The sequence below is a fragment of the Aplysia californica genome, unplaced genomic scaffold (assembly GCF_000002075.1).
Source record: "Aplysia californica isolate F4 #8 unplaced genomic scaffold, AplCal3.0 scaffold00491, whole genome shotgun sequence".
NCBI lineage: Eukaryota > Metazoa > Mollusca > Gastropoda > Aplysiida > Aplysiidae > Aplysia > Aplysia californica.
This window is the reverse complement of record NW_004797761.1, coordinates 253,365-269,331: the sequence shown is the minus strand read 5'-3', so window position 1 is coordinate 269,331 and position 15,967 is coordinate 253,365. Positions and strand designations below refer to the sequence as shown.

At 37.9% G+C, this 15,967-nt stretch overlaps 1 protein-coding gene across 1 annotated transcript in view; it reads left to right on the top strand.

Annotated features, from left to right (window-relative positions):
* LOC101854974 (hemicentin-1) overlaps positions 1 to 15,943 on the top strand; it is a gene marked incomplete in the record, with an annotated part of 18,806 nt that extends 2,863 nt beyond the window's left edge. Inside the window, 18 exon segments of the mRNA XM_005105788.3 lie at positions 630 to 986; positions 1,895 to 1,998; positions 2,586 to 2,766; positions 3,199 to 3,391; positions 5,659 to 5,737; positions 6,732 to 6,897; positions 7,238 to 7,341; positions 8,210 to 8,390; positions 8,953 to 9,204; positions 9,724 to 9,909; positions 10,300 to 10,403; positions 10,823 to 11,003; positions 11,438 to 11,567; positions 12,386 to 12,503; positions 12,918 to 13,025; positions 13,416 to 13,539; positions 14,165 to 14,268; positions 15,725 to 15,943. Of these exon segments, the coding sequence (XP_005105845.2) occupies positions 630 to 986; positions 1,895 to 1,998; positions 2,586 to 2,766; positions 3,199 to 3,391; positions 5,659 to 5,737; positions 6,732 to 6,897; positions 7,238 to 7,341; positions 8,210 to 8,390; positions 8,953 to 9,204; positions 9,724 to 9,909; positions 10,300 to 10,403; positions 10,823 to 11,003; positions 11,438 to 11,567; positions 12,386 to 12,503; positions 12,918 to 13,025; positions 13,416 to 13,539; positions 14,165 to 14,268; positions 15,725 to 15,943 (2,891 nt within the window).
* Between the last annotated feature and the right edge of the window lie 24 nt (positions 15,944 to 15,967).

Below are 15,967 nucleotides of genomic sequence, written 5' to 3'. Positions count from 1 at the left end.
CTCTCTGTGTGTGTGTGTGTGTGTGTGTGTGTGTGTGTCTGTCTCTCCCTCCCTCTCTCTCTCTCTCCCCCTCTCTCTCTCTCTCTTTCTCTATCCTTTGCACTGTGCCATCTCATTTACTTCTGTGCTGCAATAGGTAAGATAAATTACTTTATAGGTCTGGATTTAACAGTCCTTTGAGGTCATTCAAGAAGTGCCCCGCCTTTTTAAGTTTGTCTCTGGTCTAACCGAGCTAAGAGATTAAATACTAATGTCTGTGGTGTATTGGATAAGCACATCGCTGTCGCAAGCAGGTGACTTGAGTTTGATTCATGAGGGAGGAGAAAATTGTTATGGAGTATCTGTCTTTCTGCTGAGTTGGGTTGGCCGTGGAGGGAAGGGTCAGAAACCAGCCTCCTAAATAATGTAAGTTTGATGGGGATATGAAAACACTTACATTTACACACACAAAAAGTGGTTAGAAATTTGAAATCTCCTCGCACAAGGTGTTGAAATTTTTTTAATCATCGGTTGTCTGAAGAAAACATAAAATAAAACCATTAGAGATCATATGGGCAGTCCCAAGTGGCCCCTGAAATTGTTCTAAAAAGGATTTTGAGAGAATGTTCAATATTTCTGGAATCCCTCAGTTACATTCCTGATGGCTCAGGCCCGTGAGCTTCCTCTTGGAGAAATCTCCTTGGAGCAGGAGCCTGAGCAGAGCTATTACATTGTGAAAAAGCGCCCAGCAGTCATCGTGTGTAAGGCCAGGAATGCCGTGGACATAACTTTCACCTGTGCGGGCACCCAGATCCCACCAACCTCTGTAGAGATGGAGGACATGTCTGATGTCGATCCTGAGGTCATTCAGGCCAAGATTGAAGTCACTCGGGCTGATGTCCAGAACTATGATGACAGCCAGGGTGCCTTCTGGTGTGAGTGTAGTGCTCTGGACATTGACGGTCAGCCGGCTGTCACTAGTAGACGAAGCTTCATCACTGTTGCACGTAAGTATTCTCAGAAAGTTGCAGATCTGCACACATTTTTTTATGTTCTCGGTATTGATAATTTTTTTGGGTGGCAGAAGGATCAGTAGCTAGTTTATGTTCTTAGTCTGTAGTAAAATCCTTTTATTTGGTCTTTTTGTCTTTTTGTAGTTACAGGTAACAGAGAAGTTGCTGTAGAAAACTGTAGCTTTAGCAATTATAATTTTTATAATTGCCATGTTCTGAAGCTCAATAAAGTTTGCCAACAATCACGTTTTAACATTTCATGTGAAGGCTACATCACATTCATCATCAGCAACCCGACTGAGCTGTCTTTCTCCTTTCCAAGTCATCCTTCAGTTCTTTATAGCATTTTTATCTTCATACTCCCCATTCCATATCCTCACCCTCTTGTCTTGTATCACTATCTATACCTTGCTTTGCTAGTAGTGACTGATGCTTTTGTTCTAAAATGAATTTTAAGTGGACTGAGGGTGATTAAGATTGATATTGTCTTGAAATATCCGAATCACATTTTAAACCATCTTTGATGCTTTATGACAATATCTCCCTCAAAGGTAGACTTTTACAACTAATAATGACTGCCATGGTTGTCAGTTTGCTCCTTGAGGTCACATCAGCCGTTTGGGAGACTTGCAGCATAATTCCATCTCCGCTGATAGCCATGTGTTGAATCAGAGGAAATGAAGGAGAATGGGGAATACAATGTTCTTCTCAACTGAGCCTGGTTTTGGACCTACAGTCTTGGGATTAAAAGTCTGACAACCATATTGTTATTCTTTTAGGTGACCTTTTCTTTTCTTTTTAGACGTTTACATAGTTAGTTAATTAAAATGTCAGTGATAATGTTCTGTGATATGCGGCAGCTTGGCAGATTTATATTATATTACTGTTTTTTTCTCATGTAGATCTGAAACATAGGTTCTCCAGCCACCCACAAAGCAGGCAGGCATCTGAGGGTGAGAATGTTGAGTTCATTTGTGGTGCTCCTGTGGGCGATCCCAAACCCGAGGTAAAGGCTCTGGTTATTTTTTGGTTTCCGCCTTTGTTGTTGTTGTTGTTTAATTGTTGACTTTTATTGAGACATGAGCTCATTGGGTGAGGTGGGGGAGGGGGGGGAGAAGGGGGTGGTGGTGGTGGTTGGCTATGTCATTGTGTCACAGGGATACAGTTTTTGCCATCTGGGATGTAATGGTAAGGCTCTTTATCATGCAACACAGAAGAGTTGAATTGAATTCCGAAGTGGGAAAGTTAATTTATCCAATACACGTATCTTAGACTGCCTGCTGAGATAAAATATCACACTTTGCCTGGGTTCCCCCACACATGCAGAATTAAAGCAGCCTGCTTTCTGAATGATCTATTTGGGGTTGGCGAGAACTTATATTATTTACAAACTTTCGGCTTTACAATGCAAATTTTCACTCTTATATAAATAGGTGGATGAATAGGCCGAAAGATTTCACAAATATTTATATTTTGATATAATTATAATTTTGATGAGAAGGAGAGAGAAGAAAGAGTAGAAAAGGAGAAAGAGGAGGTAGAAAAATAATGTAAGATATTATCACAGTCCAAATATTCACTGTTTCTTTTCAGATTCTGTGGAGGAAAGACAAGAAACGCTTAAATATCAAGGAAAACAGCCGCCTAGTCGTAACTGATCAGGGTAGCCTCGTCATTGAATCTGCCACTCAGGAGGATTCTGGACTGTACCAATGTGTGGCTAAGAATCCTGCTGGACGTCGAGAAAGCAAAGAGGCTAAGCTGACAGTATCAGGTAGTTACAATACAAAAAAACTGCTACTTTTTAGAGCTTGGTTGATTTATTATTAGACTGTTTGACTTCACTGTTGAGGTTGGGAGAAGACAGAGAATAATAGCAAGAAATAGTTTTAATCAGTTTGTGTGAGGTAGGCCTACCCTGCAAGGTACCCACTCTGCAGGAAGTACTTCTTAATTTGTGAAGTGATAATGAGACGTTGAGTGAAAAGTACTCAAAAACACTGTGCTAAACATTACAGCATTTTCATTTTGAAGACTTATTTATTCCAAATGGCAATTAATAAATTCAAGAATGCATGTGCTAATATAACTTTTCTTAAATATTCTCAATTTTTGTTATTTCTAGCAAGTTCTTTCCATGCCTTTGTATAAAGGTATCAAGTGAAATTGAAGGTGCAATAACTTGTAACTTTCTGTCTGTCTCTAGTTTACGCAGAATCTTCAGAACCTGCAGAGGAAGTGTCTGCTGGAGAATCTTCCGAGAGCAGAATTCGCAACCCTCGCCAGTCTGAAAAGAAAACATATTTCAGCACTCTTCCTCAAGATTCTTACTATATCAGACCTGATGAGAAAGTGACCATGGAGTGTGAAGCTACAGCTGCTGACATCCTTACTTTTAGGTAAGTTTAAAGCTTTTTTCAGAAGTGTTTTAAATAGGTAGACAACTACTGTAATGATCATTTATAGATATAACCTCAAATGATTACAACTTAAAAGAGTTAAAGAAAAACAAAAAAATTCAAATGTGTTCCACACTTGCCCAGTACATACTGTTGGTATTTCTTTACTGTTTTATAATACTGAGAATGGGTGGATTAGTTTGAGTAGTATGTGAGGCCAGAATGCAGAAGTATAGACATACATGACACATGAATAAGAGATGTCAACTTCAAATTTTTCAGATACTGCAGGAAGTAATCAAATGAAAGATAGGTGAAGTGAATTGAACTCACATGAAACAAATGCTTATTCAAAGTTAGCCCAAACCTGCATTGTTCCTTTCGCCATGACATCAGTTAAAATTATGGAAAATTTTTTTAAAGATTTATGCAAATATGGAACTTAAAATGCTTTGTTCTGCCAGATGGAATACAAGTAAGGGACCCTCCACTCACTTAACATTTTCATTAATCAGACATCCATCTTATGGGCTAATAGCTAGGCGATCATAAAACAGGCAGCGCAGCCCAAGAACTACACACCTTGCTTGGGGGCTGGCACACCGGCCGCTCAGGCTTTGGCCCACAGCAAGCAGTGACCTTCGTAATGATAATAATGCTTACGAAGGCCACGGCCAGGCGGTCTCTTTCTCCCTCTCCCCTTCTCTGTCCCTGTCTCTCTCCCTCTATCTCTCTCTCTCTCTCTCTCTCTCTCTCTCTCTCTCTCAATGGTTTAGCTTCCTGTGTTTGTGTTCAAACGAACGGACATGTTAAAAATTATTCTAGACAGACAAAAACGATAGACAAAAACGATGGAAAGGCAGAAAGTTGACTTGAGATAGAGTTTTACAGCACTTTAAAAACAATGAGGTCATTTCAGCGGGGGACTTTTGGGAAAATGGATGGAGGGACGGTAGGAACGAGCTTACTTCCACGACGAACCAAAGGCACATACTGAGGGAAATGGAGGGCACACACTGATATGTTTTTTTATTTTGACACCTTTTCATAGGATATAATGTTTGGTAAGCTATCAATCCATGCCCGACATTCTGTTTCATCTGAAGGAAATCCATACAAGGTCACTTTTTCTGCACCTTTCTGACTGTCATAGCCTGTTTTGCATTCACCAACTGAGCATTTTCTTCCCATTGTTGCTCTTATACCTTCAGTTTATTTTGATGGTGTCAGTCACAGTCCAACAGAGTCATAACCACACATGATGAAAGCAATAAATAAGCCTAGAAGAGAAGCATGTAAAGACTGTGAAAGAACAGCAGATATTAATATATACAATGCCGGTCAGGAAAAACACAAAGGAGCTCCCCCATAATTATGATCCGTATACTTTTCCCTACCTAACAAGGATGGCCCCCTTGACTCTCAGAGTCTAGATATAGATTTATATCTACGTGGGGTCCTTTAAGCCTATTGTTTGTGTTACAAACTAATCTAGATCTAAATGTAGATCTAGGAATAGGATGGAGAGTTAGTTTTTAGTGGTTGTTTGCATAGAGAGGCTCTAAGTCAGTGAAGAGTGTGCGGATCAGGAGGGGGGCCTCCACTGTGTAGACATGGATTTTAGATAGATCTGAATTTAACTTCCACGGTCAAAACTTCACTGTAGGTTTAATCTAAACACGTACACTGATGGAAGAGGTATTTGATATTCACACAATCCAGATGATTTGAAAAAAAAAAACTGCACTAAGCCTCAATTAAAAAATCCAGGCATTCAGTACGATGGCGATGAAGAATGACTGAAAATGAACAGTAGGCCTACAGTACAGCCAAACAGCACTTCAAATTTGCAATCTCAAAACTGTTGGTCAATCTTAATGAATTAATTAGTCATCACTTCTGTTCCTCAACACACACAATGATGTAGAAAATATATTCACATAATCCAGATGACTTGAAAAGCAAACTGCATTAGGCAGAAATAATCCAATGTCAAAGCATGAGCAAGCAGCAATTCAAACTTCCCGCAGCGTAGGCTTATCACTACTAATAATCTACAAGGTTGTGGGCCTACTACATGGGTGTGCCAGCCCACAAGGAATCTAGGTCAGTCGTGGCCTGTTTTTATGACCGTCTAGGCTAATAGCTTTTTTTAAAAAGAATATCTCTGTTTGCAAGTACAATGCACTGTGTTTTCAGTTGTTGTTTTCTATTTAATATAAGGACAGGGGAACCTGCAATGACTGTATGATTTCAAATTTCTCTAGGTGCAATGGACAAAGAATGCAGAGGCATCAAATGCAAACGGAACAGGGCACGGACAATGCTGGCAACAGAGTCATTAAGGTTTGTTACTACTATAGATGTAACATTCTTAATTCACAATCTTGTAGGTGAGATAAGGTATAGGGGTTCGTGCTACATGTGGCACAATAGCATAATGGGATGGTCTCAGGATGAGAGTATCGTCATTCCCACTTGAAATGTGTGCCTCTAACAGGGTTCTTGAGGCTGTTTTGTCATTATCTTTACTTCCTTGTTGAACTTGAGAATAAATTTTTACTGACAATTTTCAGGATCAGTTTGAACAACTATGGAAAGATGTTTCAGTGGCTACAGTATCAGTTTACTTTACATCTTTTTTTAATGCATTTCAAAGAAATATGTATTTCTAAATGACTACACAATTTGAAAGTAACTTCATGTTGAAGGGTTTTTATCTTTGTCGAAATAACACCAAATAAAAACTGGTAACAACTGAAAACAACAAATAGCATCTTATTATAACAACAAATATCAACTGATAACAACAAATAACCACTGATAACACAAAAATACTTTGATTCCTCAAAAACGCCCACAACTCCGAGCTACTGCCGAAAGTAGAATATTCTTGAGGGATTACCGGAGTTGAGTCCCTTTTTGTTGTTTACATTCAAATCGAAAGTAAAGTCGAAAGTAACAATTTATCAGAAAAAAATAAATTAGGACATTTGTGTTGATATTTGTCGTTATTTTGCTTTTATCAGTTGCTATTTGTTGTTATCAGTTGTAATCAGTTGTTATTTGTTGTTATCAGTTGTTATTTGTCATTATTATCGACAAAGATAAATACCGATGTTGAAAGCAGTATTTACGGTAAGAAAAGTTTGTCGCTTTTGTCACTCACAAATTCAGGAGCCTTGCCATTAGCCTTTGAAATTAGGAAGGGAAGATGAACATGAGTGACATGTGGCAAGATTGATTGATATCAAAGAGGCCAAGTTTTAATAGGATCAAAAACAGAATGAGAACTTACTTTTGACTAATGCATGTTCTGTGCTCTTCATTTTTGTTTCAGTCTGTGCTGACAGTTGAGTATGCAGATGTGAGGGACTACTACTCTAAAGCTGGTGATAGCAGTTCTTATGCTTGTGTGTGTGTAGCTTGGTATCAGGACGCAACCAATCCAAGAGGCTGGGGACATATCTCCTCTGACGAGAACGTTGGCATTGTTTTACTTTCCTGTAAGTACAACATTTTTTAGTGGGGTATCCATTAAGTTTTATTTTTTGATTTGGAGGTGTGGTTTTTATTGTCACTATGTTTGTTTTTTGTCCCTGTTACCTAGTGTTCTATCTCGAGCGGGGAACTCTGAATGAATGAACCACAACAGTAAAGGATGGGAGGTTGTGCCCATCCACTCTGTTTAACTTCATTACACTTTTTATATTCTGCTACCTGCATCCGAGTATGCAAAGAAATATCTTTATTTTATGTTGAATTACAATTTTTCTTCAGCTTTTATTAATTTTTGTCACATCTTTCGTGTACTGCCAGTCATAGCAGATATTTTCCTTTTGTCAGACCTGGACAGAACATTCCAAGTTGAACCCTCTGACCTGACTGTGGGTGTGAACACTGATGCTGTTCTCCTGTGCGAACCCCCTAAGGGACAGCCAAGCCCATGGGTAAGGAAGAAAATTTGCTATTTAAGAACAGAGGAAGGTGCACAAGACATGTTTGTAGAAAAATTCTTGAGGGTTATTCAAACGGTTTTTCTCCTAACAATAGTTTTTTTAAAAGCATTTTTCTCCCATTATGTCTGTGATCAATTTCCACAAGTGTCAAAGTGTTGGTAAATGAAATGGTCAGTTGAGATTGGTGTTTCTGCTTGTATTTCCAAGTGAGAATGGGTTAAACAGACCCTTGAATGTGAGAGCTATAGTAATTAGACATGAAGTTAACGAATCTTAAAAACCCTATAAATGACTAACTTTTTTTGTTTAGATGTTGGTTTTGTTTGTTGTTGTTGTTGTTCCATGTAGTGATAATTGCATGGTTGCTGTAGTTGCGGTGATGTTCCACGGAGTGTGTTGTCAATGTTATGTCTTGGAGGGAGAAGGGTAGCTCTGATGTCATTTAGGGCTGTGCAGTGGAACAAATGATGATCTACAGTCTTATATATTTAGTCACTCAAAGGACACATTGGGGGAAGTTATGGATTTATTCTATTCAAGTGGAAGTTGAGCTGCATATGTTCTGTTCGTAGGTGGAAGATTGTGTTCTGTTTCTTTCTCTGTAGGTGGTTGATATTGTCATTCCGTTTTGTTGTGGTGATGAGTTTGAAAACTGCTCTGCCTGTCTTTTCCAAGGCCCATCTGTTCATCCAATCTTGTTTGTTGTTGCTTTTAAGGATTTGTTATGCAGTGTTGAGTGGTGATTTTGTTTCATCTGTTTCATTTTGAGAATCACAATTGCAAGGCCTGTGGGCCCCAGCAATGGTCTTGAAGGCATTGTACTTTCCTTACGGTCTGTCTGATTGGTCCTCTTTGCCAGGTGTACTGGTTCAAGGATCGCGTTCGCCTGGACCCACGTTCCGATGATCATTACTCCATCAATGCCAAGGGCCACCTGACCATTCACAGAGTACAGTATGACGATTCCGGAGTGTACAACTGCTTAGCTGAAAACACTGTAGACCAGATTCAAAGTAAAAGGGCACGACTCATTGTTACAGGCAAGTTTTTCTCTTTAGCAATCTTTTCTGGAATGACAGACTGACATCCCCACATGTCAAGCAGAATCATTAATGTTCTGTTTGCCAGCACAGGATGCAGTGTAGTCCAACAATGCTTGTTTTTCCCGCAAAAACATTTCTGGAAAGAGGGAGCAATTGTGGCTGGGCAAACAAACAAGTTTTCCAAGATGATAAATCCTGTTTGAACAATAAACACAGCTTGTAAATTATGTCACACAAGAAGGGTAATAGCAAAGTACTCAGTTATGTGAACATCAAGAGTTTACTTTTTTTTTGTCATTTCTAGTTGATAAATAAAAGTCCTCATTTTTTTTTCTGTTGTTAGTCTGAACAGATGTTTGTGTGGATTTATTGGAAAATTTCAAAGACAATTATCTATGAGAAAAAGAGGAACTGAAAACCTAAAAAGTTTTTAAATTATGTCAGAACAGTTAATTTAGCCATGCCTTTCCTCTCTGAGATGAGGACTGAATTGTTCAAAAAATTTATAGATCGAAGAAGAAATGGTTTAATTGTTTTTCTGTTATTGCACTTTTTATAGCTGAAGCCCCAGCAACAACTGCTGCTCCTGTTGCATCCATGGAGGACACCATTCCATCTTTCCCGGACCAGATTCCAGACTTCCCTGTGTTCTTGAATGATTTGAAACCACAATACGACATTACTTCAGGAGACCGTGCAACTTTGGTGTGCTCAGTTGTTTCAGCTGACCAGCTGACTTTCCTGTGTGGTCAGGCAAGAATTGATTCTAAGGATCTGAAGAAGTCTGACTCTCAGTATGATAATGAGTCTGGTAAGTGGATTACTGCACATGCTTTCTAGGAAGAATAAAAATAGTTTAATCATCAGCACACAATCAGACAAAATGGACTTCATTATATAGGAAAACATATTGGAGAGAGAGGATGCAGATGTTTTTAAGGTTGAAGAATAAAGTTAAGGGATGAGCTTACAGTCAGACAAAGTGATCTTATTATGGGGGGGGGGGGACCTAAGAGAGGACTGAAATGTTTGTCATGCTCAATATCTCTGTAATTACAACATCAAATACACTGTTTCACTGAAATTGGAGGCTGGTTTATGCTTTCTAGTTTGAGTTACCTGAATAAAAAATGATTATGTCTTTCACCTCTCAGAGGGCAGCCACATCTGTTTTAATGAACTTGTAATACAGCATGAGAGAAAATAATTAATCTTTCATTGTAGTATTTTGAGGACAAAGTGAAGGCTTTATTTCCAGTTGTCTTTTTCATAAACTGTGCGATACTATTTCTTTACATAGAAAAGCATATTGTATCTGATTATATTTCAGGAAAAAGACTGCTGTACGCCAGCTATGAAGTTACTGAGGATGTGCTGAGCGGAGCATCAGATGACTTTTACTGCCAGTGCACTGCTTGGTACTTGAATGCTGATGGCAAATGGCAAATGCTTCAAGGAAACAAAGGCTTTGTTAATCTGGTGGAAGGAGAAGAGAGAGAACCAGAACCTAAAACCTGTGAGTGTCCAAAAAAAACCCACGTATTAATGGTTGTATTGAGCTTTGATTCTATTCAGAGCAGAGATACTGTATTGGCTTATTATGAACTCAAAACTTTCATGATTTGTCATTTTATTTGGTAAATTTCAGTATATACTTGACTCCTTATTGTTGCAGTTCTGTAATCTGAGATTTAAAAAAAGGTCAGATATTTTTTCAGAGCTTCAATGTCTTTCGAAGACCAAAACTTGCTCAGTGTAATTATGGTTTGTTTGATTTTAGCTCCTCTTTTTAATCTTTGTAGAAACATCCAAAGGTTTTTTATCATGAGCTTTTTAGCATCCTGACTATAGTAAATGCAGTTTTAGTGCTAACAGAACAATGTTTCCCTTTTGTTTAAAATTTCAGATATCAATGATGATTTTGTCTATGAACCTACTGATTTGACTGTTGACTTTGAGGGTGAGGCTGAACTAGCCTGTGAGCCACCACAGGGATATCCTGAACCCACAGTGAGTGGACACCTTTTATTCCCTCAATTTATCTTTGTGAAACAGTGAATGTATTGTGTCATAGCTTAATAATGGAACAGCTTTTAGTTTTGAAGATATCCCATTCAATATTTTGAAATCCCAAAAATTGCAAGCCCTTATTTTTGTTAATAATTAATTGAACCACCCAGAAGTATAATTATAACAATAATCTTGTCATCGGATGGGTGTGTTATTTTAAAGAATCTTAACAAATGAGTCGTCTTATGGTACAAATGCAATTGTGGTTATTATTGTAATGTTGAAATGTAAACAGAAACAAGCAGAGTTGTTAATCAATTTTCTCTGTAAACAAAAGAGATATTGCAGTTGGGCTTCTTCCTGTCACAAAAATGTTCTTTTGAAACTAAAAGTTTAACTATGAATTTCTTTCTCACCAGGTTTACTGGACGAAAGACGGGGTGAAGATCAAGCCTGAACTTGACAGCAACTTCATTGTTCTGGAAGAGGGTCCTCTGATCATTGAATATGTGAGACTGGGAGATGAGGGCATGTATACTTGTGTGGCAGAAAACTCTGCTGGAAGTCGTGTTTCCAGACCAATGCAGCTAACCGTTCGTGGTAAGTATAATAGTGATATGGCAGGGTTAAAACTCACCTTCCTTCAAGTAAAGACTCCTTTTTCCAGTTATTTAAACTGTTTAATTCCCTTATTCCTCCTGGGTTTATAACACAATTTTTTTCATTGGAAATTTGGAGTTTGAAGAGGAATCTCTAGTTTTTACAGTATTTTTGGGTACGTTAATGTTAAATTCTTGAAAATCTTTTAATGGCTTTGCTCAGCATCGTCATTTACCAAATCATTAGTATCATTCAAATCTTATTTTTAAAACATAGTGATGAGTACTGTATTTTAGACATTTATAAAACAAAAATTTGGTGTTGTCTTATTCTTTGACAAAATATGCTGTATCTAGACTTACATCTATATTGGAAGCAGTTTTAGGCAATTAGGTATTTAATGTTTATCATTTCTGTTTTCTCAATTTTTATAGGAAAACCTACAACCCTGCCACCAACGACACCAACGACTCCAATGACACCAACTCCTGAACCAACCGACGAAGACATTACTGATGGAACAGATCTGTACCCCACTACCAGTGACTATTATGACTACACTGCGTAAGGCATTCTTTCATTTCGATGGTGTGGAACAATTTTAGATTGTAAATAGTTAATTTTTTCCTTTTATCAGTCATTTTGGAATATGTGTCACGACACACACATTGGAATCGATCACTCGTCAATTTTTGGGGATAGGGTTACTGGTATCACCTTCAAGCCCGTTCATTTGCCATGCTTTTGGTGAAAAAAAAAGTCCATCTTTGTTGTACTGAAGTCAAAATATTTGTGATTGAAGGAGGCCACAGATGCCTTGTTTCAAAGGTGAATTTTGCGAGAAAATGGCACTCAAAAGTTTGGTAATTTCTATTGCTTGAGAGCCGAAAATTGAAATTTTTTGTGCCTTTAATCAATGTTTTTCAGTAGAATCATCATAGAAACGTGTTTTAAAATGAATATAAAAGGTGTTGAACCAAAAAAAAAGAAAATTTGAAGAAAGAAATTGCCCAACAGTCAGAAAAATGCTTATTTCTTTGATTTTATTATTTTGACGAGCGCTTAACGTCACCACAATGCCTCACATATGGTCTTAATATCTTACTGATTGATCAAGTAAGTCATCTTTGAAACAGATTATTTTTCTTAAAATGCTAGACAGTTCACTGATAATTATGTCAATATCCTGTCAGACTTCCAAAAGTAATTCAAATACTCCCATTCTATTCAATGTGTACTTAAATTGCACTGCTCTCTAAAAATGCTTGTTCTTTCCTTTCACTTCTTGGTTTGTCAAATCTTGTCATTTTTTTTCCCCACAGAGTTTTCTGACAGTGTTTTACTTTATTAGATTAAATATATCCCTCTACTCTGTTTGACAGAATCAAACTTACTGAGCCCTTGTTCTCTATGGAGCCAAAGGAGGCCAGCTACATTGTTAATGATCTTCCCATCACTCTCTCCTGCTCTGTTGTGGCTGCCAAGAGCTTGGTGTTTGCTGTAAGTCCTTTAATGTTATTATAGTTGGGGTACCGTGACATGCCCACTTTATGGTAGTGTTTTGAAAATATCTTCACAGAAGGATTTAGAGATTGACATCAAGGGGTAAAAGGGGAAGGGAGGATTGGGAGATTGAATTTGAAAAAAATTGAGTGTACAGTTGCTGTCTCCTTGAAGTGATCATTTTTCATCAACATGTTATCCCATTATGCTAAGGTCAGTTTGAGGTCTCATAATTTAAGTAAAGTGTTATAGCCTATATTACAACCTTCTGAATGTCATCAATGTTCCACATTTGTTTTGATTCTGCAGGGTTTGTTTTCAACATATAAACGTCAAATTAAGTATTTGAAGTAGACAAATCTTTCAAGCTTTGTGTAAAGATCACTTAAACAAAAGTAATATCATCCACAGTGCAATGATGAAGTCGTTGATGAAACAGTAAAAACAGGATACCTCACAATTGAACCAACTTCTCAACAAGAAATAAGAGACAACTCTTTGACAATCACCAAAGAACAGGTAAGTTCTAATTTTTTCCCCATTGTTGATGCTGATTAACTTACCACATTCCTGTGATGCCACTTTCTATGAGGGAACATCCAGTTGAATTATGTTTTCATCTTGTTATTTATCTTTGAAAAAAATGGTGAAATGGTATGGGTTTAACGCCCCTATCAACACTATTAGGTTATCTAAGAGGTGGTTATTTATCTTTGAGAGTATCAAAAAAATCTGATTTTGTGTTATAGAAAAGATTGTATTTACAAAATGTCAAGGTCGGATTTACAAAATGTCTTGATATTGCAAAATTATGTATACAGAGGTAAAATTTGTAAATTGTATCTTACAATTTCATAGATTGAATGAATTCTAAAATCTTCTTTACCCTGTACATCTTTACCTTTTTAGGTTGAGGCTTGGACTGGCTCTGACCCCTTCAGCTGTACTTGCCGTGGCTACTATCTGGCCGAGGGCGCTGAGGCTGGAGACTGGTCGTTTGTGGAGAGCAGAGCTGGCACAATTCAGATTGCTTGTGAGTTTGCATATTAATTTTTTATCTCCAGAGCTTGCTGTCAGAACTGCAGTGCTAGTGAGCCACTGGCAGCGACCCTGGCACATTTCTTTACGAAGACTTCGACTTCAAATTACTTTTTGACAGTAGCCGAAAACGGGTCTCTTTTACTCTGGAGTTCATTTATTAGACGATGAACTATTAAAATAGGTTCACTTGCTTTAATTTAATGAACCATTTATTGACATTTTTGTACCAAAAAAGGACCCAGCATAGTGGGGTTACCCCCTCGCAGATAAAGAGTTAGGACGTCTGCAGCTTACTTTGCATTATTATACTTTCACAAATGAGGTTAGGGTGTTCTGATATCTGGATGTAGTAAGATATATATCTGTACACATGAGGATGTCTTACCCCTGACAAGCATTTGGCGTATCGCCTGTTTGGAGTGTAACAATACTTTTTTTGTTCTTATCTTTTATTTACTTCCAATATCAAGTGCATTGTTTGTAAGGAGACTTCAAAGTGAAAAGCACATGAATTACATGTAAGTCATTGATATAGACAAATCCATTTTGTTGCATAGATGCAATCATTCTAGTTTACTTAATGCCATTGTTAATCAATTTGTTCATTCTCTCTGCAGTCTTCAAGAAAAGGTTTATGATGGAGCCAGTAAGCCAGAATGTACAACAAGGAGAGGATGCAGAGTTGAGATGCAAAGCCCCAGCAGGAGTTCCCACGCCAACAGTACGTTTCACAGCAAATTGACTACTTTTTTTGGGGGGGGGGGGGGGGGGGTAAGTGTTTTACGCGCTTGCAACTGCGTAAGATCATATAAATGCACAGGACATTTTAAACACTTTCAGTTGGTAGGAAATTTTGAATTTTGCGCGGGTGGTGGCTGTAGCCTACTCTTATCAATTTTGGACCACCAAGAGATCTTAAAGTGCTAAACTTGCACACGGGACCTCCAAAATTTTCGCCCTTACCAAGAAGGCTAAGTGTTAGATCTTACCTACCGCAAGATCAGAGGTATGGCTGAAATACAGCAGTAAGAAGGAGCCAGTGATTAGCAGTAGAAAGGCTGCAGAAAGAGTCAGGAGCCCAAAGGAGGGGCAAAGGAGGTGAGGGGGTGGGGGCAGAAAGTGGAAACAAAAGCAGACGACAAAACATTGTTAGAGAGCAGGAAAGGAGGTCAAAGGAGAAAATTTTTAAGAGGAAAATTTTCCGTCGCTGTCTGGATGCGAATCTGGGACCCATTGAATGAGAGGTGAACTCAAGAGCATGAGAGCACCCGACTGGTTAGTATAAGACCCTGGCCGCCACACAATATTTTGAAAGGTAATGTAGGATGGAGTTTTACACTAAGCAGTCAAAGGAATTTCAGAAGTCTGAAAAAAAAAATGCATTTATGTTAACGCTTTAGTTTACAGCATGAAAATTTCTGCAGAATAATGATTTCATTTCTATGTGAGGAATTATGATAAAATCAGGCACTTGTCAAAATAAAGAAATTGAAGAAACCTGCACGTCGGGCAACTTTATTCTAATTTTCTTTTTCTTTGCTCGACATTTTTTTGTCTATTTAAAAACACATGTCTTAATGGATTTTAGTTTTTTTTAAACGTTGACCAAAGGCATAAGAAGAATGTAAATTTGCAGGTTTTAAGGACACTCAAGCTTTGGAAGTCACCAAAGTTTGGCTGTTATTTCCTCACTAATTTTACCTCTGACAACATGCGACCCCCACCTCCTTTGTTTGTAAATCTTGACTTCTATTCAAGATAGAAAGGTATATTTTCACCTTAAGCAAGAAAAATGAACATCCTTATGGTGATGCCAATAACTCCATATGCCTAAAATTGACGAGCGGCTGATTCCACTGATGTGTGACAAACATGTTTCACAAACAATACGTACCGGACAAAAATTTCTGGTTATGAGAGCTGGAAACCATAAACACCGTTCTTTTTTTCAAATACTTTATTTCTAAAGAATTGCTTAGATTAGCATTTTGGATTTTACATTATTCTCTCTCTCTCTCTCTCTCTCTCTCTCTCTCTCTCTCTCTCTCTCTCTCTCTCTCTCTATCTATCTATCTTTCTCTCTCAATAGACACACACACACACATTTTGACAGAGAGAGAGAGAGCATTTCACTTGTGCACAAATGATATGTTAAAATATATTTTCCAACCTTACAGGTGTACTGGCTTAAAGATGGCTACCGTTTGAATGAGGATGAGACTGTTATGATCAATGAGCAAGGAAGTCTGATGATTAAAGGATTTTCTGCTAAAGATGAAGGGGATTACACATGTGTTGCTGAAAACATGTTGAAACGAAGGACCAGTAAAACAGCATCAATCAGACTAGCTGGTGAGCAAACATATTTTTTAATGAATTGGGTTTGTAAATACTAAAATTTAGGGAAGTTTCTTTAATTT